Source organism: Strigops habroptila, chromosome 12 (assembly GCF_004027225.2).
Source record: "Strigops habroptila isolate Jane chromosome 12, bStrHab1.2.pri, whole genome shotgun sequence".
Classification (NCBI taxonomy): Eukaryota; Metazoa; Chordata; class Aves; order Psittaciformes; family Psittacidae; genus Strigops; species Strigops habroptila.
Window position 1 is genome coordinate 13468452 of NC_044288.2, and position 27501 is coordinate 13495952.

The 27501-nt window shown below is 41.2% G+C and overlaps 1 protein-coding gene across 2 annotated transcripts; it reads left to right on the forward strand.

The window, feature by feature from the left end:
• Positions 1-506: 506 nt before the first annotated feature.
• On the forward strand, positions 507-21987 carry G3BP1 (G3BP stress granule assembly factor 1). 2 transcript variants are annotated; one of them, XM_030504333.1, is made up of 12 exons: positions 507-639; positions 12567-12680; positions 12996-13077; positions 13438-13611; positions 14271-14361; positions 14827-14920; positions 15242-15446; positions 16198-16299; positions 16888-16999; positions 17401-17526; positions 17613-17743; positions 20107-21987. In XM_030504333.1, exons 2-12 carry the CDS (start codon positions 12586-12588, stop codon positions 20311-20313), a joined length of 1419 nt encoding a protein of 472 aa, XP_030360193.1. In that variant the 5' UTR covers positions 507-639; positions 12567-12585; the 3' UTR covers positions 20314-21987. The 2 variants fall into 2 exon arrangements, with proteins under 2 accessions (XP_030360193.1, XP_030360194.1); XM_030504334.1 differs by having other exon boundaries at positions 17634-17743.
• The last annotated feature ends 5514 nt before the right edge of the window (positions 21988-27501 follow it).

Consider the following 27501-nt stretch of genomic DNA (forward strand, 5'->3'; position numbering starts at 1 on the left):
CGCCATGTTGGGCGCCATCCCCTGCCCTCCCCTCCAGCAGGGGGCGGTGCTGGGCGCGGAACACCACTGCGGGTCCTTGTCCCTTTAACAGCGCCTGTCCGTCAGAGCCCGCCGCGCTCCCCCATTGGCCTCCGCGCTCGGTGCGGCCCGCCGGGCTCCGCCCCGATCTATAACGGGGTTTACCAGCACCTTCTCAAGGGCGCTGCCTTGCGGCTCAACCGCACTACGCGTCACGCCTGCCCCGCCCTGCGCGCCGGGCAGCGCGGGTAGCGTCGCCCTATTGGCTGCAGGGGACGTCTATCGCGTCTCGTCCCACCCCGGCAGCGGCAGCGCCGCCGCTCATTGGTTCTGCTCGGTGCCGCTCACTCTTAGAGCCTCCGCGGAGCCAGGCCGCGTGGTTGGTAGACTGAGCTGCCTCTCAGCTCTCCGCCCGCCTCTTTTCCGTCTATGGGCCAATTAGCATCCGAGTGAAAGCTACCGCCGTTCTCTGATTGGCTGAGCCGCCTCCCGTCGGGGTAGGCTGCGCGCCGGATATATCTAGCCGGCGGCAGAGCACGCCGTTGCGTGAGGTGCTTGTCGTCCGCCGGGCAGGCCTGTGGTGAAGCGACGCCTCCCGCTCCCGTCCCGCTCAGCCCGCAGGTGAGGGCATGGGGGGGCCGTGCGGCCGCGGGGGGGACCGGGCGGGACCCACCGCCGGGGTCATGTCCTCCTGGGGACGGCTGCGGGCCTGGCCTGAGGCGTCCCGGTCCCCCCTGCACCATCACCTTGGTAGGCCGCGGTCGGTTGTGGGCGGGGGGCTCCCGGTGCGCCCCCGCCGCTGAGGCGGCTCCCGCCGTCCTTGTCCGGCGTGCGAGGCCCGCCCGGTCCTGGCGGCGCTTTGTGGCGAGCGCCCTCCCGTGCGGCGCCGTGGCCGGCCTTTCGCAGCCCCCTGCGGGGCTCCGGAGCGAGGCCCTCGGGCGGGAGGAACCTCCCGGGGTCCCCACGGCGCCTTCGGGGGCTTCCGCGGCGGGAGCGGGGTACAACGGTGCGCTGCTTGGCGAGCGGTTACTTAGAAGGGAGCGTTATTTGCGCGGGGCGGGGGGGGGGTATCGGCCATTCCTTCATTGTGCGAGTGGAGATGTGGAGATGCGGAGCTGCGAGCTTTGTTCTCTGCTTTGCAGGGTGGTGGTTCTTCGCCCGCTGGTTTTGTGAGGGTTTTGTTGGGGTGGTTTGTTTGTGAGCGGGGTGGGGATTAGGTATGAAATGACCCAACGCCTGGCATGCAGCTGAGACAGCCCCTTTCAATAGTTGTTGCTTGAGGGACTGGTTCTGGGTGCTTACGTGTTGTTGAGGTCGCCCGTACCGGTGTATCAGATTGTAGGTGTGTCCCTTGCTGTAACTTTATAGATGGAGAGCCGTAATTCAAGCAGAGCAGTATGTATCTTACCCTGACTTACCGCATGACCTTGGCTGGATGCGAGGTTAAACCAAGATTTAAATGCGAACTAGGGCTTCTGTGAAGACTTTCCAGCCTCTTGTAAGGCCCTGGATATATTTCCTAGAGGAAAAACAGAGAAAAGGCTCACATACATCTTTCAGATACATTTTAGTCTTGATCAGGATGATCTAATGTGTTATTAATTCTCAATGGGCTTAGCTGGTTCCCTTTTATTTTAAGGGTTGCATGTATACAGTAAGTATTCTTTACAAAGAAAATGATACTTATTTTTCCCCCACCATTGGTTGGAAGCAGCATTTGCAGCAAGCCGCCATGTTTCCAGTGTGTGCTATTTTTGTCCAGCCTGTGCTCTCACAGCCAGGAGTGACAGCGTTAGGAAATGTGGACACCACTGTCGAGCTCTGAAAGCTAATGCTTCCACGTGCTGTAAATCGGACATACTGTGTGTTGGATTGGTTTTAGCTACCAAGACTTTCTAGATTGGTTTTGTAATGGGAAGGTAGTGCAGAAATTAACAGACAAAAACTGCATTTCAAACCTTTTCTGAAATCTTCCCTTTGACCAAGTTTTCACTTCTATTATTCCCTCTCTATAAAGAATAAGCCTAATGACTTTGCTAAATAGATAGTTCTTCAATACTCCTGTGGTGCTGGTGGTAGCATGTTCATGTCCTGTGAAATGGACTCACCTTTTGCTGGGGTGGTTCAGTTAATATGCTTCATATTGTGAAGTTGTGGATAGCATATATAGCTAAACTGAAGGCTAGCTATAATTATTGACATGCTTAAGGTCTTATGTCCTAATAGTCACAGAGCATCTTTAGGATGAAGATCTCTCAACTTTTTTTATAGGTTCACATGTTCCAGGGACTAGTTTGCACAAAAGGCAGTGTTAAACCATACTATAAAGTGTAACTATACAAAATCTATTAGAAAAAATAATCTAATCGACATTGGAAACTTTTCAAATTTATTTTTAAATGTAAATCTTCTTTAAAAATCTTAAAAGAATCTTCTATACATCAGATGCTACATGGTGGTCTCCAGTCCTTGACTTGTGTGAATTAGACAACTACCTTTTTTGCTGGGTTGTATTCTTTTAAGTGTGAACTTCTTCAGTTAAAGGCTAGAAAACATAATTGAAGTTAAGCTAGAAGACCTGGTGGACAAGATTTCCTTTGTGTGGGTCAAGTGTAAACATCAGGATCTTCTGTAGGGATTCTTTGCATTTGCAGTCTAAGAACCAACAAAAGCATAATAAGACTTGTTTGTACTGTGATTTTAAGACCCCTGCTCTACTGTTTGTTTTGCTGCTTGCACAATAGCATCAGTATAGTTCACCACAACTGATGATAGAAGTTTGAACATCTTAATTTTAAACATTAAATCTTTCTGCACCTGATGAAACAGCAAGCTCTGTTGGCTCAGGAAGATACTGTTTTCTTTTCCACCTTGAAAATTGCAAGGTGAACATATTTACCTTACAAAAGAGGAACACTTTCTAATGAAAATAAGCAAGAATGATGTTACTGCAAGTACATATTGATATTTCTGTTCATAACAGTAGTAGCTGTTGAGAGAGCACTCCTAAGGTTGGCATAAATCGCCTTTGAGTTAGAAAACATTTGACTTGATTATTCCAGTTTTTAATATTAGAACCTGGGCATTTTTGTTTGATTAATGTGAAGAATGAAAAATCAAAGTGGAGCAGGGCTCTAGCAGGGTGGTGCTGGTTGTGCTGCTGGCCTTAGTCTGCTGTGCTTGAAACAAACCAGAGGTGAAAGTGATAGTTTTGTCTAGAAGACTGGATAATTTTTTTACAGGTTCCTCTATATAATCTCCAGAGTTTAAGTAACTATTTAATTTTTGGTGAAATTCCTCGTAGACTTGATAATCTTCACCTGCCTACTTCAGCTGAGTAATAAAATAAGTCTGATTTTGGAGTAGCTGAAAAGAATCCCTAAACCTTTGCAGGCAGTGAATGTTACACTGGTGTGAGGTCCTAGTTTTGCTATATTAAGTCTGGACTTCTTCCAGAAAGACATAGCTGGTGGAGTACTGATTTCAGAGCTAGAAGATGGTGAGCTGTCAGTTAAGTACAAAGAATCTGCTATGAACCTGATTCCTTGCTGAGGCAAATGTGAAATGCAGCATTCTGGAATGCTGGTGGCCATCTTCCATTTCTTCTGCATTGCCCTGTACTTTTTTTTGTTTCACTTATGACTGCCATTAGGCTGACTTTCTGTTTGGTTTTGAAGTTTCACACAATGTAACAATGCCAGGATGCATCAGTCTTAAGTGCTGGATCAGTATTAAGTGCTCGGATCCAGTCAATACATGAAGGTTGAGAGTTTTCTGTGGCTAGAATGGGTAGAGGTGAAAGAGTTGTCTCTCTTTACAGGTATCTGTTGCAGGTCCAGGTTGCTTAGCATGCAGAAAATATTTTGTTAAAATCTTAATCCTGGTAATTTTAATCCAAGTGGGAGTGATATTGAGTTTCACTGTAATGCCTGTGTAGCTAGGTATTGTGATCTGCCTCTTCTAACTGCTTATGAATAACTTTTGCTTTTTACTTTAAGAAGCTGCAGTGGAGCCAAATGGAAAAATTGCAGACCTAAGAGGGAAGAAGGCTGGACCTGCTGCCAACTTCATCAAGTTGTTGGAGCAGCTCTTGGATGTCAAAACAAAACCTGTTCTAATGGCAAAATCATAGGGTCTAAGTAGCTGCTTTATCATGAAGCAGTCTGGAGAGCAGTATAGGCATAAAGCTGACTTAGTTTTCATCAAGAAATTGAGTAAGCAAACCATTGAGACTAGCACTAATCCTGCCACCCTTTAGGCTGAAATGTACATGGTTAAAATGTAATTTTACAGAAAAAACCATTGCTTTTAATTGTAGGGTAAATGAGGTTGGAATAGGTCCAGTGAGAAATGAGCAAGTCGTTCACCCAGGGGTAGGGGAAAGCCTGGTTAGGAGTATCTGATGTAAATTGATTATTTTAAAAAGTGTGGGGATATTTCTGTGGATTCTCAAGGCTTTCGGTTTTGAGAAAACTCTGATTCTCAAAAGGAGTTAATTTTGGACTTCTATCAAATCACAAGGACCGTTTCTTTTCCTGTAATGCTGAATGCAACATAGCATCTTTTTGTGATGATACCAAGTGTTATTAGGCTCAAGGCAGATCATCTTAGCTTAGTGTTCCAGCAGGTCTCTCTACAGCAGCCTTGCCTAACTTTTTTGCAGCGGCAAGATTATTTCCTGCTTTTCTCTATCGAACTGAAGCAGGATATGAGCAGCTCAAGTGACCTGTATGGTGAGATCTATTGCAGGTGAAGTTGTCTCATGATAAATCCCCAAATAGTAATTGAGCTTCAGGTTGTACTTCTGAGGGTGTGCACAAGTCTATTTTATGTCATGAGTCCTGCTACAGGAGGAATTTAGCAAAGGAGTTGTCCATCCAGGACTCTGTTTTGCCTTTTGAACATCTAGAAGTACCAGAGATGAAGAAGATGTCTAATTTGGTGCTTTGATGGGTTTTTTGTTTGTTTGTTAGGCAATAAACCTAAAGTAATGGAACTTAAATTTGTGTGTTTAGTTCTAGAGCTTCCACCTTGCTTACTCTGTATTGCTGTTGTGTAATGAGTAGGAAATTCTGGTGACTTGTTGAGAGATGCAAAGCTGTATTGAGACATCTGAGAACAGAAGAAAATATTTCGCTTCCCCTATCATGGATCTATAGCGAATTGAAACAAAAAGTAATGAACTGCATGTGAAACATGGTACGTTAATCTGTAACATAAGAAAGAACTTAGATATCTATCTTTTAAGTTTGAGTATTTCTTTTCCTGTGACACAGTACAGCAGAACTTTCCAGAAAGTAGTGCTAAATACCTTAGCTGTACTCTGAAGGGAAACTCCAGATATTTGGCTACTGAAGGGTGACCCTTGCAGGGTCGTGGGCATAGAGCAGCTGTTACAAACATTAATGTACAATAAAATCTGTTTCTTGCTGCTAATTCTAAGCAAAGACTCGAATGCTTATGCTGCTTCTGCAGAAATGCTACCCTCCTCCTCTTTGTATTGCTTAGTGGGTGTGATGATTGTGTGATAAGAAGTAGAAAATTGGAAGATAAAGAAACCCAAGCCCACACCAGAATAGGCCCAGCAGTTGGGGAAGGCAGTGTTTTGAGGGGAGAATCTAAGAATAACAACTTAGTGAGAAACTCTTGTGACACCACTTACTTCTAATAACAAATTCTTAAGATTGTTCTAGGTTGGATTCTTTTTTTCCCCTTTTTAAACAGGACTTAATATGCTGTTTGTCTTTGGACCTTTATGCTCCTAACTACAGGAATAATATCTAGTATCTTCTTCCTTCCCCTGATGAACATTCCTTACTGTACAGGTATAGGCCCTGGTCTCAACTGCCTTAACTTAGACTTTAGGTGGTCCTGTTTGTATTTTGTTTCTCCAGGGTATTTTTGTGTAATACTCTAGAAACCATATTTCTCAGAAGTGGTCACTGTTCTTCTAAATTCTGAATGGTAGCAGCAGAGATCTTCAATTTGTCTCTTTCTTGGCACAGCTGAACAATACAAGAAGCACTGAATTTTATCTACAAACTGGCAGACTCCATCGTATGCATCAACTTGTGGATCACACTTAGGTTTGTTAGCAAAAACACAGGCTGAGTTCTACAGTGACAGCTCTTCTGCAGCAATTCCTGGTTTGTTTATTTGTATTCTTCTGGTGTGCGTTGTTGCTGAGTAAGGCTTCCCATCTGCCACTGGCAAGCAGAGGGGTTTTCAGTACTAGCATGGGCAGTATTAAATATGCAATTCTGAATTATTAATCTTGTAATGAAAATGTTTTTCTTGCAGTTAAATTTGGATTGATTTCTTGGATACCTTGATTAGAAAATTAAGCTTCTAATTTGATTTTTCTTACCCATATGTTGGTGTAATTTCTGGCTTTTCTTGTTCCTCATCAGTTTGTCTCGAAGAGCTTTAGAAAGGGGTTCAGGTACGCCTTTCTGCAGATACATGTCTGCAGCATTGGGATAACTAAGCACAAAGCAAGCTGTTTGCCCAAGGGTGCACATTCTGGTTGCTGTGTAATTTGTTTAGGATCCAGCTCTTTGTAACACCTCAAGTACCCTATGAACCAAGGCACTGCTTGTCCTTGTTGGTTGTGTGGTTGTCATACACTAGACACTAGTTGCTGTAGTGAATGGAGAATTGGCTGTATTCCAGGAGATACTAGTAAGAGAATGATGGTAACCTCACAACTTGTTCCCATCTGATCTTCAAATATTTCATTATTTGTTGGATAAGTTATCCCATCACTTAGTTTTCAGGCTTTGGCTTCCAAACATCTTGCCTTCTGTGAAAGAGTGCTGCCTGTAAGATAACTTCTTTCAGACAGAATACTTTCCCTCTGAATCTGTCAAAGTACAAATAAGTTTAACTGATTGCAGGCAGGCAACTGTCTGTGATGGCTTCTGTGTAAAACACAGGATGTATTGCTGTGTGACACTGCAGAGACATTGTCTATTTCTGCATCCAGAAATAGGGAGGCAAAGAGACCCATTTTTTTGAAGGAGATTAGTGTTTGAGGCTTGGGTTGCCCACTTATTTGGGGTGTTTTTTCAGGCCTTCATAGTTTAGGCTTTGGGTCAACAACTGATGGGGTTTTTCTTTTTTGTGTTCCCCTCATATAGTTAAGGCTGTATTAAAATGAGAAGGGTATGTCACACCTCAGTCTGTCTGCTATCTTCTAGTGTTCCTTTTCAAGGAAATGCTATTTAAAACCTTACTCTTACATTACTCTTCCTACTGGAGAGTAAGCTGGTGTAATGACACAAATCCCCAGTTGTAATGGGCACTGGAATATGCCTAGTGATGCAAATTTAGCTTGTTTGTGTTTCATTGTTCACCCTCTAACGTTTTGTATCACAGTTCACACACAGGTACCAGCTTCTCTTATGGTGATTTATTTTTCTTAGTCAGCAGCACTAGCAGATGCTCAACATGTAAAATGCATGGAGAGTTGGAGTTAACTGGAATTGTTTTTCTTATTTCACTTCTAATCTATATCATGCTGCTGGAGCCATATTAGGAGTTTTCTTCAGGACTTTATTTGTACTGGCTATTTTTCTCTTGTTCAAAGCAGCAGTAGTAACTGCTGCTGGTGCTGGTAACTCTGTATAGATACATGGTTTGTGGCTTTGAACATGCTCACCTGTTGCTAAGCAACTTGCAGAAATCCCAAATGACACTTAATTACACGATCCTATTAACTATTGACCAGACATTTAATGTCTACCAAAATTGCTGTTTGCCAGCTTTGTAACGTGATGTGCTTAGATAGAGACACCTCTCTTCCATGTGAGCTTCTCCAATTGTTTATTAAGTTTTCAAAAAGCCTTTTTGTGTTAAGGAATTCATTGATATCAAAATGAGGGAGTAGCGTTGTGTGAAAATTTTGACGCTCTGGTTTAGGGGGAAAAATATCTTCCTGGTAACATGTCAATGGTGCTTTCAGAGTTGCTTTTCTATAGTTAGAAATGAAAGATCTGAACTGTATTTCATAGAATCTGATTAGGTTGTTGGAAACGGTGTTACAGCTCTATGAGAATATCTTAGTTAAACCTGTAAAAGGATGGGGACACACTGTCATTCTGGTACTCTGTAAACTCTACCAGTTGGTAGAGGTAGGCAGGAGTGTAGTATCAAATGAGTCCCCTTATAGCACAGGAATAGCCAAAAGAGAATACGTGAACTGCCATAGGGGTATTACCTGTAGCTGCTGCATTACATTCCACAGATCAAACAATTATCATATATTGCAGTAACTTCGGGGGTTTGAGACTCTCTTGTATTGAAATGCAAGTAAAAAATCTGGAAATTAAGATGGCAGAGAGCAAAGACAAGGATAATGTTGGAAACCATGGCCTGTTTAGAGTATGCTTCAGTGTAAGTTTTAACTTTGTCTTTCTGTTAGTACTAAAAATTTTCTTGATAGAAGTTGTCTAAAATTGCCACACTTCAGGAAGTGAATTTTGGGATTTTCTGACCTGTTTTGTTTCAATGGGATCTGGTCCTCTGGCTTGTTAAATCGGGTGATGGCGGTTCCGCAGTCACTAGTTGTTCTGGGAGCCTGAATGTGGTGTGATGTAGAGAGCTTTTTGTTGTGTAGGAAGTTTGGTAAAAACAAGATTCAGACTAAATGCCTTGTCTGTTTTAAAAATGACTTGAGACAGCAATGGTTAGTTCACTTTCCCTGTATAGCAGTTTGGTGATGAAATACTAAGCAATGGTGGCTGTTAGGTGTTCTGTGAGTATTCTTTCTCTGAATACTAATATGCTAATAGGTTTTTATGGCCTTAAATCTGGGTTTGCTGATACAGAATTTACATAAATGGCTCTAATTTACATAACCAGACTTTAGAAATTCAGTGCCCAGCATTGATTTTCTGCCAAGTAGGAGCATTGTAACAGATGGTGGAATTTTCCACCAGCCAGGTGATAACCACTGTAAAGGAGGTATTTGTCTTCCCTTAAGTCTCTTGGCTTAAAGGGCTCAGTTATGTTACAGAATTACTCTAGTGTATTTGTTATAATTTGATTTATCCAATTTGTTTTACATATATGAAGTAATATAAATGCATGTTTATGAGTGAATCTTAAATCATCTACTTTTCAGTATTTCCTGTCAATTTGCACCCTTTCATCATTACCTCAAATGACATGAAAATGTGTGGATAAGCTTCTGTCAGGAGCAATGCCGTGACAGTTCAAGCATTTGGTACTATTATGCTCTGTGCAGAAGAAATGCAGTATAAAATATTCACAGTTATTCTTGGGTCAAGGAGTTGTGGAGTAATAAATTGCTTCTGAGTGGTAGGGAGCAAATATACCCTCTGGAGATGCTTGGCTTCTATCATTCAGGTTGTGCTGGCTGGAGAACAGGAACAGATGGCAACTGGCAGTGTAGCAGCAGGTGCAGCAGGAGTAAAACCAGATTGTTGTTCTCTGATTAGGTCATGGAAAGGTTTTTCCCCATTTCATTTCAGATCTGCTTAATGAAAACTAGACACTTTGCTATTCCTCCTTCCATGGTAAGAGTGAGTTCTTATAAATTTGTCATCCTTATCAGTAGTGAAGTCCTTTGATTATTTTTTTTAGCATGTAAATAAGACAGACATAAGCAGCACCAGACGCTTCACTTTTAATGTCTTCAGTACAGCATTGGGAGACCTCAAAACAGTGTTGAAGATGATGCGCTAGTGGAGTAATGCAGGTGAGGACTCTTTCACTGAAGGGAAATCTGAAAGAGCTTTTGGTGAATGAGCTGCTGAGCTTTAAGTGCTGCAGGTAACAGTTTACCCATTATGTGAGGATGTCAAGCTTTGTACGTTCATACTCTAGAAGCAATTGAAAATAATTCTCAAAATAGCTTGATGCAGTATTTAATAGAATTGAGTAGAAAACCTGCCTATTGACATCTATAGGAATAAGCTTGAATTCCAGGGGAAACTAGAAAGAAATGAAATGTACCCTGTGCACCTTCTTTGCTCCCCCCCTTCCCATCCCTAAAAAAAACCCCAAACAAGCGGAAAAGAGTGAAAAAGCAAATACGTATGCTCTTCTGTGTAGTGCTCTTGTTGTACTCTGAACTGTGGTCTTGGGGGATATGGTAGGTCTGACTTTCTAACTGTAAACTCAAAGCACAGAGGCAAGTCTTTAGCTGTTGTGGAGCAATTAAGTCTGACAGTGTCAGTTAAGCCGACTGGATCTAAACTTACAGGTCTTGCCCGTCTGCCGTTTCTACTCCTGCTGCTTTAGGGTCATCCTGCCCCTTGTAATGATTGAGCCTCACAAGTGGTTGAGAGGAAGCAAAGTTACATGAGGAAGTTGGCAGTGGTACCCACAACTTACCCTTACTTTGCCTGTGGTGTATTTTCTTACCATCTGATAATATTTTGTGGGGATCTAATTTAACATGCACTAGAAAGCAAACAAGTTCATATCCTTGAGGTTTTTGTTCCTTCAGACTGTGCTTGTTCTTGGAAATATGTATCTGTAATACATTATGCTCATAATTCCAGAGGCTTCTTTTTTGAACCTTAAGCTGTATACCTCCCAGGGTAGGAATTTGTGTACTGTATCTCCGGCTAAGCTGGATGCAGTGCATGCTGACCACTGCTGGGAGTTTGGGTGTGATCACATCCTCAAATATATTCTGCCAGTATGGTTAAACATTTTCTTGTGATTACGGTATGTTGGATGTTAGACCACAGTTTGAGATGTAAAGAATTTGCCAAGTTTATTTGGACTTGGCTTTGTCCAAAAGACTAGTTTCCATGTAATCTTTTTTGTATGTTCTCTTTGGGGTTTGGAGCTTCTGCTTTGCATTCTGTGTACATCCAGCAGTATGGTTGTAGCTTTCTTTGCAGGCCTATATTTGGTGTGCATTTGAAACTGTCACTGTAATAACGCTAACCCAGGAGGTCGCCTCTGTCTTTTGAAGCTATAGTCTGTTGTCATTTCTTAGTGTTCAAAGGACTACTCTGAAATTCAGTAAATGTAGTGAAGGTGTCAAGCAAGACCCTTGGATGAACTGAGACAAGGCTTTAGTACAAGGGAGAGACAGCCTGTTTTCCTTTCCCCCTTACTTTGTTTAGATGATAGTTGTGGGCAACTCTGTTTACCCAGATACAGGATGCTGTTGTGTATAGTGACAAGAGAAAGCTTGTCCCAACATAACTGCCTGGGCATGAATCCACTTACTTAGACTTTTTTTTAGTTGATGCTGCCACTTCTTGGAGCTATTTATAGTTGTGCAGTCTTAGATATGAAAGGAGATCAGTAAATGATGACTCCTGAGTTGTTTTGCAGAGTTAGTAGTGTCCTGGATTTGATTTGCACAACACACCTGAAGTATGTGCATATTGACTTTGTATGCCATGTGTTTGGGAAGAAGGGATTTGGGGTCAGTAATGGGGAGAAAGTTCTTCCAGCTGCTGCATGTGGCCTTTTAATGCCCTTTTGGTTAAGACCTGCTTGACTTAGTGCAGATAGCACTTTCCTAGCTCTTTGCTGTCAGCACTACAGGGCCTGAATAGTGCAGGAAAGTTAGTTCTTGTATATTATCTGTGATACATCAACAGCAAAACTAAGCACCTGTTCTGCTACCTCTTGGTATAATGGAGTATGAAGCAGAAAATCTACTTTTGTTTCTGTATTAGGTAGCAATGATCTGATTTCAGTGTGTTTTGTTACCAGTTTGAACGTATTTTGTATGAGTTCAAACAGTGTGTATGAGTATGTGAAAACAAGGAAACACAGGAATGCGCTTTAGTTTTGACTGACCTGGACTGAAGATGCACACATTGTGTAATCCACCTGCAGAGACTTCCCTTTTGTAACTTAGATCCATGGAAATGAGGTAGAAGGTAGCTAGATTGCTTTGTCTCTGGGCCTACGTATGGGTGGTGCTGTTCACTTGGCTGGTTGTCTGGATTTAAGTAAGAGGTGACTTGCTGAGTTTGGAAGCAAGGGAAGAGCAGCATGTATTTTTTTGTAGCATAGTAATTTTTATATCATCTGATAGTTCTCTACAGTGTTTGTCACTGTCAACCAAGGAGTGCTGCACTGCTGTAAAAATAGATTGGACTCATTCTGACCTTTTAAAAATGCCCCTAATACACTAGCACAGGCTTTGCCTTAGAACATCTGACTTTTAATTCTGATTGTGAAGTCAAGTGAGGTAAGTAGAACTTGGATCGACTGTAAATGACTTAGCCACTTAGCAAATCCTCTTGAAGAACCATACTTGCTTGCCACCTACTTTACTGAGGGTGTGTAGGGATGATTAAATGCTGGCATGTTGGGGTAACCTCCCTCACCCATGCAGCCTCTCCTACCGCGGGTTTGGTACCCAGCAGTCCTCTCCTCAGCACTGAAGACTGATGACTCTGAAAACACATTGGTTAAATTGCTTACTGTGGTAAAACAGCTGATAGGTTTTGGTGTGTGCTTTCCACTAAGATTATGTGGCTTATGCTATCAATGTGATCAGCAATGTGAAATGCTCGTGTTTTATGGAGCTTTTGATTCTTCCACAGTTTTCAGTTGACCAAAGAAATGGTGATGGAGAAGCCAAGTCCCCTGCTGGTCGGGCGGGAGTTCGTGAGGCAGTACTATACTCTGCTGAACCAAGCACCTGACTATTTGCACAGGTAAAGCTCTGCTTCACTTTGAGCTGGTTTTCTTTGTGAATGCCTTAGTTTGTATGTTAAAATTGGTGAATAAGCTTATTACCATGTCTTGGCTTGCTGAGTATCTGTGTTCTGGTTGCTAGTGGAATGCTGCTAGGTACGTATTCTAAACAAAAAAAAAAAGTGTATTGCTTGCTACTTCTGATTGTATGGCTGCATTTCAATAATTCAGATGGAAAATATGCTTAAGAGTGTATTATGCATAGTGCACTCTAATGTAGAGGCTCAGTGTTCTTACATAACAAAGCTTAGTGTTATAATATTTCTTTCCAACAGGTTTTATGGAAAGAACTCTTCCTATGTTCATGGTGGCTTGGATTCCAATGGAAAACCAGCTGATGCAGTCTACGGGCAATCTGTAAGTACTTCTAGAAAACCTTGTCATTCTTTCCTTCTTTTTTTGTCACCTTTGTGGTTAAGAAGAGACACGCATCCACCTGTGATTCATACCCCTTTGTCCAAGTGCTTTCTGTCAAAAATAGGGAGAGAAAACTATCTAACTGTAAACAGCATTAGTTAGGCAAGATATACTTTCTTTATTGAAATTAATAATGTAAAATTGCTTGCAAAGCAGACTTTAAGAGCACGCTGCAAAGCTTTTTCTCTAGAGTTAGGGGGAATATTCTGAAACAATACTTAATGTTTTTGCTTTCTTTGAAAGCTGCTAATTTGGCACAAGTAGCTTCTGCAGTTCAACCTGTATGCCATTCTTTCATAGGATATCCACAAGAAGGTGCTGTCATTAAACTTCAAGGATTGCCACACGAAGATTCGTCATGTGGATGCCCATGCTACTCTTAACGATGGTGTTGTAGTCCAGGTGATGGGAGAGCTCTCCAACAACATGCAGCCTGTGCGCAGATTCATGCAAACATTTGTACTTGCACCTGAGGTATGCTGTAGTGAGTGCTACTGCTATTACAGTGCTTCTAATACCATGTCAGGATTAACAACACCTTTCTGGTTCGGTGTTAGAATTCAGGGTTAGACTGGGAAGGTAATTTATTACAAAATTCAGCAGTAGAGTTCTGCAAATTTCTTAGGAAATACACTGCTTCTGTATGGTCGTACATTAACCTTGAATATCATAATTACAATTGTAAATATCCTAACTTTTGGCTACTAGGTACGTGCAATGCTTATTTTTCCTTAAGCATTTTTAAAGTTACTTTATCTTTGATTTGCCCTCCTAGCAACTGGTCCTCTTATTGAGAAGAACTAGTAGAAAGAGGAAGATGCTTCCTGTTGTTTGAAGAAATGGGTTCCAGACTTTCTTGTTGTATAAAGTGACGACTTAGCATTTGAGGTGGCTCTTTAGGTAGATGCTTTTTTTTGAACAAAAGAGATCACATAATTAAAAATGATAAAGAAAAAGTAGTATTGCAAGATCACTTACTTTTCAGCTTCACTTGGAGCTAAGAATTGATACTTTAGACCCCAGAAGGTTCTCGCTCCTACCTTTTCAGTGTTGTGAGCTATCAGAATTAAAAGCACTAGTACATTACTGCAGTTGATGTAATTAAACTGGTTCCTCCTTTGATTTGCTTCTAGGGTTCTGTTGCGAACAAGTTTTATGTCCACAATGATATCTTCCGCTATCAAGATGAGGTTTTTGGTGACTCTGACACTGAGCCTCCAGAGGGTAAGTAGAAGGAATTGTTGGATGGTTCTACTGGTATTTGTTTCTGGGTCTCTATCAGTATTCCCAGACAAGTGGAAATCTTGCTGGAGAAGGCAAATCAGCATTAAGCTTCATGTTCTTCAAGGCTTTCTCCTTGCTCTACAAGGAGTTGTGACATGCTGATGATTATTTTTCTGGCATATTTTGTTTCTATTAAAGGAACCATGAGGCTTAGTTTAGCAGTCACAGTCAGATTTGTAGGCTATAAATCTGCTTCTCTGAAATATTTGAGCTTGGTCAAAACTGAGTAACTGAAATGACAGCAGAAGTATGAGAAAATGTCTGTGTTCCATGTCACATCCTAATAGTGCTTCCCATGGCCTTTTTGGCTTTCACCTGCATGTTGTGGAAGATGCCTTGCATTTGAACCAAGTATTAAAGATGCGTGTGTCTTTTTTGGTTTTTTCCTTTTCTATCTTCATTTAGAATCAGAGGAAGAAGGGGAGGAACCTGAGGAAAGACAGCAGACACCTGAGGCTGTTCCTGATGATACTGGTGCTTATTACGAGCAGGCTGTCAGGTAATAATACCTTATTATGAAATCAGGTGTTCTGTAAGACAGACTGCTTGTAGAACAGCTCAAATGAATTTATTGCTACTTCTGATTTTCCTTTTTGACAGTCCAAAGATTGTCAGTATAACAATCTTTAGTATCTAGTATAACAATGAGGAACTTGCATCCCTGTGTAGTGTGGCCTTGTTTAGACAGATTAGCTTTGTTCTTCCTCTTGAATGCAATGTGCCTGACTTCAGTACTAGACAAGTAGCATGTCTTACCACCCAGTAGTAGAATCAATAGAATACCACCTCTTTTGTTTGTTTTTATGATGTTGTATGATAGCAATGACATTGAGGAACACCTGGAAGAGACTGCTGCAGAGGCAGAGCCTGAGCCAGAGCCAGAACCTGAACAGGAAGCTGAACCAGAGGTGCAGGAAGAAAAATCTGAGCCAGTATTAGAGGAGTCGGCTCAAGAAGAGACTGTGGAAAAAAGTCCTTCTCCAGCTCCTGCTGATCCAGCTCCTGCAGTGCAAGAGGACTCCAGGGTAATGACAGCGGGTGGCTTTTTTCTGTGATGATGTAGTTTCATCAGTATGTTTGACTCTCCTGTTGTCTTACAGAGCATGATCTGCTTTCTGGCAAGAGGAAAGATAGCTTGCATTAGAAGCATTTAAATGCTCTGTATTTCCCCCCTCCCTGCAAGCCCAACTTGTTCTTATGACCAGTTGCCTCCTTCACATTAGTTCGTATACACCAACAGATAGTTAAAATTCTAGCTAGTAACTAGTTGGTTAGAATACCAGGAGGTAAGGTGAGGCTTTGTGTGTTTGGTGGGTATGGGAACTGTGACAGCAGTGAGAGGCTCAGATTCTTTGTTTGTAAACAGAGCTGCTGAAATTCTCAACAGACTGCAACCAACATGCTGAATTGGGAAAAGGGATGAAATGCAACTGTATTTCTACCTGGGGATTTTTGTCACCCTTCAGTATTAAAGGAGGCAAAAGTGGACAAACGAGTGTACAAGAAACCAATACTTTGGTTAATGTTGATGTGATACTTGTTCTTAGGGTCCTGTTTCAACTGCACATAGAATTTAGAAATAGGGTCAAACTAAGTCTTTTTGAATGTAAATGATTTGAAGGAGTTTGTGGGGAAACTGCTAGTGGCTGGATCCCAGATTTCAAGGACAGGTTAAAATTAGTTACTGTCATTCTGCCTGTTAGCTGTACTATGAGGAATATATTTCAGAAGGATAAAAACATCTGGAGTTGAGTTACAATCTTCTCTTCTTTTAAGACTTTTTCCTGGGCATCAGTAACGAGTAAGAACCTCCCTCCCAGTGGAGCTGTTCCAGTATCAGGAATACCACCTCATGTTGTGAAAGTACCGGCCTCGCAGGTAGGAATCCAGCACTTAGAAAACTAAAAATGCTAAACTGGCTGACAGTAAACTGAGGTGGGGAAAAACATAGTGAAATCTACTTGCTTATGATTTGAATTTAAAATTCAGTGTTTCCTGATAGACTTCATAGGAATGTTATTCCTTGGCTTTTGTGTTGAGAAGGAATTGTTTCTCATGGAGGCAAAACAGGGAATGTCCATGTGAGTGCTGAGTATCTGCCATCAAAAATGATTGCACCCTCTTAACAAAAGAGGCAACTCTTTCTTTCCTGCCTGTTACAGCCTATTTGTGAATGAGGTTTTGTCACAAATCAGTTTGTAACACGTTCTGTCTGTGTATCTGCCACTGCACTTTGGGCAGACACGATTTATTGTACATAACTGTGAATGGGGTGACTTTGAAATTCTGTTTTAGTCAAATGGCATGCTTGCTGTTAGTGTGTAAACCAACATGCATTAACACGCGTTTTAGTCACAGGTGGAAAGAACTAAAAAATACAGGGTTTTTTCCTGTATTTTCAATTTATTTTATCAACAACTTGATAGTGAGCTGTTAAAAGCTGAACTCTACCATTGTCTGATGCAGCCCCGCCCTGAGGCAAAGCCTGAATCTCAGACCCCACCTCAGAGACCTCAGAGGGATCAGCGAGTGAGGGAGCAGCGAACAAGCATCCCACCACAGAGGGGTCCTAGACCAAGTAAGAGACACTACAAAGAATAAGCTGGGTTTTGCTATTTGATGGTTTGGGGGAAGCAATATCATGATTAAAGCTTTTAAAATCTCACTAATTCTTTCAGTAATGATTTCTACTACGATCGTTCATATCATTCTTTTAGATTATCAATCTGAATGGCAAACTTTAGAGCTGAATTTAGCATTCTGTTGAGGTATCTAGGTTTCTACTCAAGTGTTTGGCTTCAGGTGATAAAAAGGAAACAGTTACAAACTTGCTAGTGTAAAATGCTTATTTTTAATATAAGAATGGATAGCTACACTGTGAATTCTGATTTTTATAAGGTGCTAATTCTGACCGTAGCTTGTTTTTTGTATGTTGTGGGGACTGGCTTTTCTTAAACAAGTTTTACTCTTGTGTTCAAGTTCGTGAGGGTGAACAAGGCGATGTGGAAACCAGACGGATTGTGAGATACCCAGACAGTCATCAGCTGTTTGTTGGGAACCTTCCCCATGATGTGGATAAATCTGAGCTTAAAGACTTTTTCCAAAGTAAGTTAGTTTCTTTGCTGTGTCTCAGGGTATGGGGGTTGTAGCCATCAGTGTGGTCAACAGAGCATTCTAATGTATGACCCAAGAACTTGGCTTTTCTCTTGCAGGCTATGGCAATGTTGTTGAACTCCGCATCAACAGTGGTGGAAAGCTCCCCAATTTTGGGTTTGTGGTGTTTGATGATCCTGAACCAGTTCAGAAGATCCTTAGCAGCAGGGTAAATAAACTTCTAGTCAGTGAGTTTCGATCTGTTAATAACAAGCATTGTTCTTCAGGTTAACAAGAAAAGATTCTACTTGGTCCCTTTGGCCTTTCTTGAGCATATTGAAGTAGGTGTGATGTCTTTCCCTCCTATTCCAAGACTTTGCAGCGTTTGAACAGATTGAGTCTTTTGTCATTGGTGTAGCTTATAACAACTTAGGTGAACATGAATTTATTCATTATAGAGCCTTTTTCCAATAGGGAACTGCTGAACTCTATGCAGAAGCAGGTAAATAATTTTCAGGAAGGCAAGGTAGAGAGCCTGACCCTATAGACAAGTAGGATCTTGTTTGTCAAAGAGGTTGAAAGCGAAGAGCTATACTAGTGTGTGAGTTGAAAAGAATTTCTGCTAACAAAGGCAGGAGGTACTTGCTCAGCTTGTTACCAGTGATTGCTAATGCAAAATGTGCATTGCATGACTGTATAGTGTGGTAGGCAACAAATCTGGATGCACTCTAACACCTGTGCAGTGTCCTTGTAGTCTAGCTTTTCACCAGACTGGGACATCCTTTCTTTTCTTACTATACAGCAGATTTGACAGTATATTTCTGTTCTTCAGCTGAAAGGTAACTTGGGTGCAGATTTTTAAGCCTTGAGATTTGGTCTGAGTTTGGTCTATTTCCTGTGGCTAGACACCTTTGGCTGTTGGATGCCAGCAGCATTTGTGGCAGTGCTTGATGAGTTAGTGTGCGTGAAGCCCAGCAGTCCTAGAAGTCCTGCAGGAAGCTGGCGATTCAAGATCAGAGTGCTGATGGAGAGTTGCTTCCTTAAGTGCTGTCCTGCTATTGTGGGCTGAGCAGTCCAGTGTGGTCTAGGGCGAAGTTTAAACCAGGTGATTTGAAACCAGTGCTAAAAGTAGGTTGAGTAAATCTGGTTGATTTTGGCCTGAATTGGTGTGGGAACAATACAGCAACAGTGGGTCCTTAAGCCATTTCTTAGCTGTAGGTAATGTGTGCATATCTTCAGCAGTGACTTAGACTTGCATTTTTGAGAACTAAAATTTTCACTCACAACTTCTCCAAGTTCCAGACTTCATGTCCAGGGAGCACCAAAGACATGCTTAGCTGAGGGATTTTTGTGGCCTTTTGCTTGCTTACGTGTTCAACTGTGCCACCCTGTGTAACTGGAGCCAGAGAAGAGAGTGAGTGCTGGCTTCCAGGTTAGACTTTGAATGTGTAACAGTTGGTGCACTCAAAGTATCTTTTTTACAAGCCTGTGTAATTGCTTATGTTATAATGGATGGGCATGGCTTTCTGAAATAAGGTATTTATTTTATATGGACTTGAGTCCTATAAAAGCAGTTTACGCACCCACACCTCCTTACTCTTTGAACAGCCCTAAATTCTGTTTGTAGTGTCCACTGTGTGAATGGTTTTGCAAATTGGCTCAGTACTTTGAGTAAACATGTTTTGAAACAATAGAACTCTTTTCAGGATACACTTTGCTATAAATGAGTTTAAAAGGCTTTGGTAGACTGTTTGCCAGTGAAGCTAAACCTGCTGCTTGCTGTGAAATGTGGGAGTTTACGCTAGAGTTAGTAATGAGGCTGTAACATGATGCTTGGATCTAGGTGATGGCTAGAGGAGAGCAACATGTTTCATCCTTAGATCTGTTCTTCTGAATCGACTGTAGAAGCAGAACTGAATGACTAGTCTTTCCATTCGATGAGAAAGCATTGTGCCTGTGCCAGCGATGGATCCTGTCTTTCATGTTCTTGCTTGTTATGTAACTGCAGGAATAATTTGAAACAAGTGAGTCCTTATTCCTGTATTTTGTGGATTCTTTCAGATTTCAACTTTTTGTCCTCAGTGAGGTTTGTGGGATGTTGCAGTCCTGCTCCTCTCTGTTCTTGTTTCATTGAGGCTTCCCAGTCAAGTGACCGCTTGTCACTGGAATTCTAAGAAATAGAACTTGACTGAAGTGAAAGACTTCACTGGCCTGTGAGGTGGCAGAGAGGATCTGACGTTGTTCACGCTGTAAGAAAAATCAGCTGGGATGCTGCATGGTGGCAGAGTGAATTGCCACGTATTGCTGAAAGGAGATTACTCTTAATAGTTCCATTTCTTTTCTAAAAGGTGTTAGAATACTCAGTGTGAACGGAGATTGCTTTTCAAGTGTCACTTTCACATCTGTTTTTATACCTTCTCCTGTAAAGTCTGGATGACTATTTGACTATTTTGCTTGACTGTTGCCACCATAAAGCACTTCAGTTCTCTCTCTTGGAGAGGAGGATGTAAGACAAGGTTGCAGAAATCTGCTTGCCATTGGGCAGTTACTGGTGAGTCATTAATGAAAGTACCTTTTCTGCTTTTGTTGCAGCCCATCATGTTCAGGGGAGAGGTGCGCCTGAACGTGGAGGAGAAGAAAACAAGAGCTGCCAGGGAGGGTGACCGCAGAGATAACAGACCACGTGGACCTGGAGGCACTCGTGGGGGGCTGGGAGGTGGGATTCGAGGTCCTCCACGTGGAGGAATGTCCCAGAAGCCAGGATTTGGAGCTGGAAGGGGGATCGGGCAACGCCAGTGAATGCATCGCGGATGTTGACGTGGTGGCGCAAACCCTTTTTCCTGCAGATTTGTGAATTTCAGCCTTGGGTATCTTGGAATGTGGCCCTAGCCTGTTATAGACTGCTACGTTTGATACTATTTTGGCCCCTTTTTGTTTGTGTTACGGTTTTGTGATTTATTTTTTTCTAGTCCTTGTCCCAGATTCCAGCTTTGTGGAACAACGCTTTAGGAAAAGTGGATTTTAAAAAGAAAAGAACTGAATTTTCTTGTTCACCTCAAACTTACGGACTGGATTTTTTTGGTACCAGTGGTTTTTCCTAAAGGAATGTCTCTTTATTTTTTTTTCTTTCTTTTTTTTTTCCTCCCCCCTTTCTACTGAATTTGGGTGCATTTCAGTCAGTGGAATATTATTTCACGTGCATGCGTTCACGAGCCTGTAGGAAAACTTAGTACTTGGCAAGTATTTCAAGGGCAGAAAAACAAAACTATTGTTTTATTCTTTGAGGGTCATGTGAACATCCTCTGATCCGGGGATACTGCCACTTGAAAAATTGACGTTCACCTTTCTCTTTGTGGCGCTGTAAAAGTGGAATAATGGGTATCTGTAGAATCCTTTTTTTTTTTTTTCTTTTGATACATGATCATGGAAAGGAATTGGAACTACTGCTTTACCACTTTAAAATTTTGGATTGTGGGATAGGTTTTAAATGTCTAGAACTTGACTCTTAAAACACTTTTCCTGAACTTGTGAAATTTTTTATTGAAATAGGGAGGTTTTTTTCATGTTTAGTTTGTATTTGTATAAAAAAAAAAGAAAAAAAGCAAAATTGTTGTGCCTTCTATTTATCTCTCATTCCAGTCTTGGCAAATTGTTAAAAAAAGAAAAAAAAGAAAAAAAAGAAACAAACAAACAAAAAAAAAAAAATAAAAAAGGTCTAGATTTGCTTTATCAAGTCAAGAGTATGTTGGAGTTTTTCCAAGGGTTTTCCGAGGTTGTTCTTTCAGTCACTAGGTTTACTAGGTAAAGGTGGGTTATAGCTGATGGTTTTTAATACGTTCTGTTCATCAGTTTGGCTGCGTTTAAATAACTGAAAACAAGTACTTTTTGGATGCTGAATTGAATGACTTGAGGCTGGGCAGGCCCCATTACAAATGTTACAAAAGTACAACTGAAGCAGAAATACCTCTGTCACATCCTTTACAGTTCAAGCTGCTGTATGGAATAGTTAGTTTTGCAGTTCAGGCATGAATTTCATCCCTTGTTTCTACCAGATCTGAAGTGAATGGATGGCATTTCTATCAGAAATACAGGAGGTGCTTGTCTGTCCTGGTGTTAAAAATGTTAAATGCTTTCCACTGTCTCTGAAAGAAACTGAAAATAAAATGCAAAACTGGGTAATTTCAACTAAAGGTCTTGTAAATTGTACTGCACAAAGCAGTACTATTTCTGTAATGTGTGGTATTAACCAGCTGGATGGAAATGGCAGGTTTGAGTCTACACCAGACCTTCAGAGCTCTTGGTGGTACAAAAGAGCTGCTTAGTGAGTTTGCTTAACTGTATCAGGGCTCATTGTTTCTGTTTTCTTGATTTATTAATATAATCGCTGTGCATATGCAGTATATCTCTCTTGAGCTTTGCTTGCTTTAAAGCTTGAGCAAAGCTGCCCTTGCTCAAAGGGCAGGTAGGTATTACCTGTTCCAGAACAGTAAATTTTTGCCTTTTACTTAGAAAATTAGTGGTCGAGCCCGGTTGTACTAAATGTCAGTAGAGTTTTGGTTTCTGTTTTATCTTCAGAGTTGTTAAACTATTTGTCCTTTTCCTCCTTACAAATGTTTCTCAGATTGACTTGCTTACAATCTATTCCTGAAGACCCAAATATCTTAGTGAATTGGAGAAGAGCAAAGTGTGACATCAATCGCTGTGGTATGCTCTCACAGCCAGCATACTGGAAATACATACTGCTTCCTCTTGTGGTGGTAACTGGTATTAATTAAGAAGCTCTGCATTTTTCGTATCAGGAATGACTGTGAGGTGAAGCTATGCAATGGAAGTCTTTTGCTGAATCTCTGTCCTTTGCTTGTGATGTTTTTTCCTTCTCATTTGTTGAGTTTCTAGTGTTCTTGATGTTAAAACCAAGACTGCAGTAACAGGTTGCGCTTCAGACTTATCAAAGTGCTATTAATGGAAGCTTTTATAGCTTTTAACCAAATCTGCAAAAGCACCTGTAAGCCTGAAACACCATTTCTGTAGTGGGGGTTGGACAGTTCTGGTTCATTGTCTGTTTTAAGAAGGAGCTGAGAAATGTCAGTGAAGAATTGAAAAGCCTATGAGGTGAAGTGTATGCTTGTTTTCATATGAATCCTACTCTCAATATGTTGACCCAGAAAGCGATATTCTTGTCCAAGATGACAGGCAAAATAAAATATTTACAGAAAAATTTCTTGGAATGTCTTGTAAAGAAATACTTTTCAAAAGCAAGTTACATTGGAAGCATCTTGAACAAAATGTAGTGACTCAGTATTTGCATTTTTGTTGTTCTGTGACTAGTTAATAGCCAGGTATACTGTAAAATGTCACACTGCCTTTTTTGTTTAAGCCTCAAGCCCTTCTGTTTCCTCATTGCTGTGCAAAACCTCAGCATCTCTTGTCTAAGGTCTTCAATGCTTTGCATGCATTAATGGTGAAAGATGACTATGAAGAAGTCATGATTTGATTCGCCTCAGCTGGCTGCAGCGAGTTAGATAGTTCCAGGATGGCCAACCTGTAATAACCAAGGTAGTCTCAATTCTTTCCAGAAAGAAATTACTACAGGGAAGTCTCAAATGACTAAGACTGTGGTCTGCCTGCTAGCACCTCCACTTCAGTTGAGATTGAGGTGGCAGTTGCTGAAGTGCTTTTGATGTCCCAGTGCTCTGCAGGTAGTAGGAAGTGGAGAAAAGTTGGTCAGACCCACCATCAGCTGCTTTTGCACCCACAAAAACCACATAGACAATGTAGGGAACATTGATCCTTATATCTTAATAATCTGCCCTCAGAAGAGAGCACAGAGGGGTTCATGTATGACTAGTGATCTGGCTGATCTTAATAGTATAAGACAAGTAGAAATAAGACTGTTTCATTTATAGTAGTGTTTCATACCACCTGAACCAAAACTGGAAGCCATACTGCCTTTGCTGCCCTTTCTTTGGTTAAGTGCACTGTACAGTTAAGTAGACCTAGTTTATCCCTTGTGCAGGGGAAACCTCCTGGAGTACTCCTAGGTACCAGCAGACTTACAAGGTGCTGTTGCGTAAAGCTGAACTGAAATGTTTTTGTGTTCAGGACTTCAGGTGTTGTGCAGTTGAGGATTCAGGCAGGGATCACTTGCTTGCTCCACAGGGACCTCTTTAAAGGTTCTTTTTGCTTGCTTTTTTTTTTTTTTAAGAATCATTTGCTCAGAGCTGAAGCTCTAGTGTTCCTGGGTGTACACTAGCCATATACAGTGTGGAGGTGGTGGCCATGCTGTTGGAAATTGGGCTTTGCAGAGAGGATTTACACCTGGAGTAGGAAACAGCCTTTGTTGTAACAGTGACTTCTGACTTGAATCTGAATGAGAAACATTCTTCACCAGTGCCACATGGAAGTGATTCCCTTTAGATGTGTGTTTACCTTGATGAAAAGGATGGTTCTGGGTGCAGGTATGAAGATTTGGAGTTGATCTCTACAGCGGCTGATTCTGCACATTGTGGAGGGACTTTTTTGAACAAAACATGGTTTTTAACAGTTTCTTTACACACTGCTGCCTGGGGCTATAAGAGGACATGGCACACTAGCAGTTTTAAGTTGTGTGTGCTTTAGCAGGAGGTAATTATCTTGGTGGTTATTTCATCTCCCACCAGTACCATTCTACACCAGCTGGTAACTTGAAAAACTGCTCTCCTAAGATCTTGATGATCTCTTGCATATTGTGTGGAAGATGGGACAAGGGGATTTGTTAATAGCTTATCTGGTTATGAGACATGAAACAATTGAGTAAAATGCTTTCAAACTCCATTCCTCAAAGACAGCAGATTTTAGAGTAATGGTGTGTTCTCAGAATAGACAGGGAGGGCAGGATGTTGCCCTTCTATTTTCCGTTACAAAATGCTGCTTGCCAAGCCAAGTGGGATCTGCTGTTCCACTGATGATATTTCAAACTTGACAAAGCACCTGATTGTGGAAGGAAAAACACTTAATCATGTCCATCTTGGAGATTCAGCATGAGTGGCTGTCGTTTAACATTCTGAAATGTCATTTTGGGTGTCTGAAGGTCAGTTCATCTACCAAAGAATTTTAAGGCTAAGTATAAATAATGCCATGTCAGAGCTTGAAAAATGGTGCATGAAATACCTTTTGTTTTTCTTTATATGAACCCTACACCCAAGCAGCTAAACTCCTTGCCGGGACCTGTTTCAATTTGCATGAGAATTTAAGGCATATTTTGGCTCTACTGGAAGTATTGCTGTTCATTTGTGTCTGATTTTAAAACCCAGGGTATTGCAAAGACACCACCAACAGAGCTTTCTCTTTGGGTACTTGTCATTGCTATGTGAAAGGCCAGAGCAAATCAAGAGATGTTCCATAGAGACTACAGATACGTCCCTCTTGGGGGGAGATAAAACTTGCTGCTTCTGCCTGGACTTGATCTTGAATCCTGGGGAGGATGGCTAACAGTGTGTTAGCTAAATGTGTTTAACCTTGCAAGAGTCTGAAACAATAGGAAACAGTTCAGGAGGCTGAATCCTGTGGCTGATACTGCTGCTGTAGGAATTCCTTTGTGAGGTGGAGCTCAGGAGGTCACAGATGGGAGAGATTATTCTTCAGAATAAAAGGCTTAACAGTAAAACTGATCCTCTGCCTTATTTCCAGGAAATGTTATGTTAGCACAAATGCAGCAGCAGTATGGGCTTGCAGTGTAGAACCTCTGGCACTGAAAACCCATGGAGAGAACTTCAGAAAAATCTTTTATTGGAATCGGCATGAATGTATGACTCAATAAATAGATTTTATGTACATATAACAGCAGAAACTTTACATTCCATCTTCAAACTGCTGAAATAAACTTTTCTTTTAAAATCTTTTTACAAGACAGAAAAATAATCTGCCACTGTTTGTGTGGTCATGCAAATTGTCTAAGTTATAGGTTATTTCATCATGATGTAAAAACGGTGCTTTTAAGGAAGCAGTTGCTTTGCACTCTAACCGATGTAGCAAAATATCCTTAAATGGAGTGTAAGGCCATACCAATTTTGTATATGTATATATTTGTATATTATAAATCTATATAGAAAAGACAGGGAGGTCCCTTTTTAAGGGGAGTAGGGAGAAGATACGTAAGCACTTCATGATTAAGCTAGTTTATTCTCTTTGAAGGGTTTTACATCCAAAGTTTTAAATATAGGTACACTTAATGTTCTTTCTCTAGTCTCTCCTCTGTTCTTTAGGGGAAAGTAGCATGAAAGTTAATAAACATTGACTTTTTCCATTATTTTTTCAGACTTGTGTTAATGAACCAGTAGAACTACTCAGAGAGCACTTAAGGTGCCCACTTCTCTCTTTTTTTTTTTTACCTTAACTCCAGTGGTTAATTCTTACTCTGAATACTTTTCCAATTATCTCCTGTGAGATGCTGATATTTTAGCACCCATCTCTAAGGAAGAAAAGTTAACCAGCTGAATATGAACTATTTCAGTGCCTGTTTTAAGGTAATTTGAAGCTAGAGGGAGGTGAGTTTTGTCCTTTTAACAGCAGCTCTTTTTCCTATGCTTAAGAGAGTTGGTCAGCCTGGGGCAGTTTTAATGCTGCTGCTTCCTTCTGAAGTCTCAATAAGACTGAAGAAGGAAAATGCTCTGGCTTTGCCAGTCCTGGCCTGATCATGAACAGACTTGAGAGATACCTGTATCCTGGTAAGTTTTTAACAAGCACACAAAATGCAAAAGTAATTCAAATCTGGATTTAGTATTTACAGAAGAACAGTGATAATGGGCTCTGATGGATGGGTGTGTCAGGAGGGTATAGTCCTCTGTGGGAGGGTTTATCTGTGTTGGCAAACCCCATGTTTTTACCCTGAGCTACCCTAGGGAGTGTAGGGTGCCAGGTATTGCCCTTTCTGGAGGAACAGTGACTGCTGACAGAGGGATGGGGCAGCCTGTAACATCTCATACTATGGCTGCTAAACCCAACCCAAGTCGTTTGTCAGAGCCCTGTCTGTCCCTGATACAAACAGCATCAAGGCGCTGTTGTATTTTGGAACAAACGAGCTTTAAAGTAGAGCTTTGGAGACAAAGATTTTCTTCATACAAATGGCTTACAGATGGGAGAGACAGAAAATAGGACAAAACAAAGACTGCACTTAATAGGCTTTTTTCAAAGTTTTTGGGGAAGTATTCTTCCTAGATACCAGATTTTGGGGAGTTTGACTAGTGAGGTGGATGCTTCTGGGAAATGGAAACACTGTTTATCAAGGACACAAGGAAAACCCTCTCAAGGTGCTGAACTGTTCCCACTTCTATTTGTTTTGTATGTTTTCAACTAGAAAATTGCTGTGTCTGTGTGTGTATCTCCCCTCCAAAGTAAAAACCAAATGTGCAATGGTTGTCCTGAAGAGAAATAGCTTAAGTATTTTTATTTTTCTTCTAAAGATAAATTCATTTACAAAATGATGTAAATGGGTGTGCGTTTATTGGAAGGGAGAAATTCCTGGATCCTCCCCTCCTTTTTTTTATATCATTTAAGTGTAAGTTTTTCATTACTCCTCAGTTTTAATATAATAAGCATGATATGCTGTACACCATGGTAGGATGTAAGTAGACAACACAGTCCATAGTATGTCACAGTCCACAATGATGTTAGCCTGCTTATGGCTGTTGTTTGATCTTGGGTAGGTGGTTACAAACAGCTGCTTGGGACAGGCTTGTGCATCTTCAGGATTCAAAGGCTGCTTCCAGAATGGTGTTCACCAATGCCGCAGGGATGGAAAACTGCAATGAAATGCACTGACCTTTGCATGTCAGGCCATTTTTGGGTGAAGTCCTTAGTGTGTTACTTCATCTTTACGTCTCTCTAGATCTCTTAATTCACTGAAGTTTTACTCTTTAAGCGTGCGTGAATGGCTTTTAGCACAGTTGCAATCTATTTCAGTTCTTTTGAAACGGTCGTCTCCTTACTGCAGCTCAGTAAGTCTGTGAA

Coding starts and splice junctions, on each gene's coding strand:
- G3BP1 (XM_030504333.1), top strand. CDS start 12,586: ATGGTGATGGAGAAGCCAAGTCCCCTGCTGGTCGGGCGGGAGTTCGTG. Junction 12,681..12,995: donor GCACCTGACTATTTGCACAG/GTAAAGCTCTGC, acceptor TCTTTCCAACAG/GTTTTATGGAAAGAACTCTT. Junction 16,300..16,887: donor TGAAAGTACCGGCCTCGCAG/GTAGGAATCCAG, acceptor TGTCTGATGCAG/CCCCGCCCTGAGGCAAAGCC.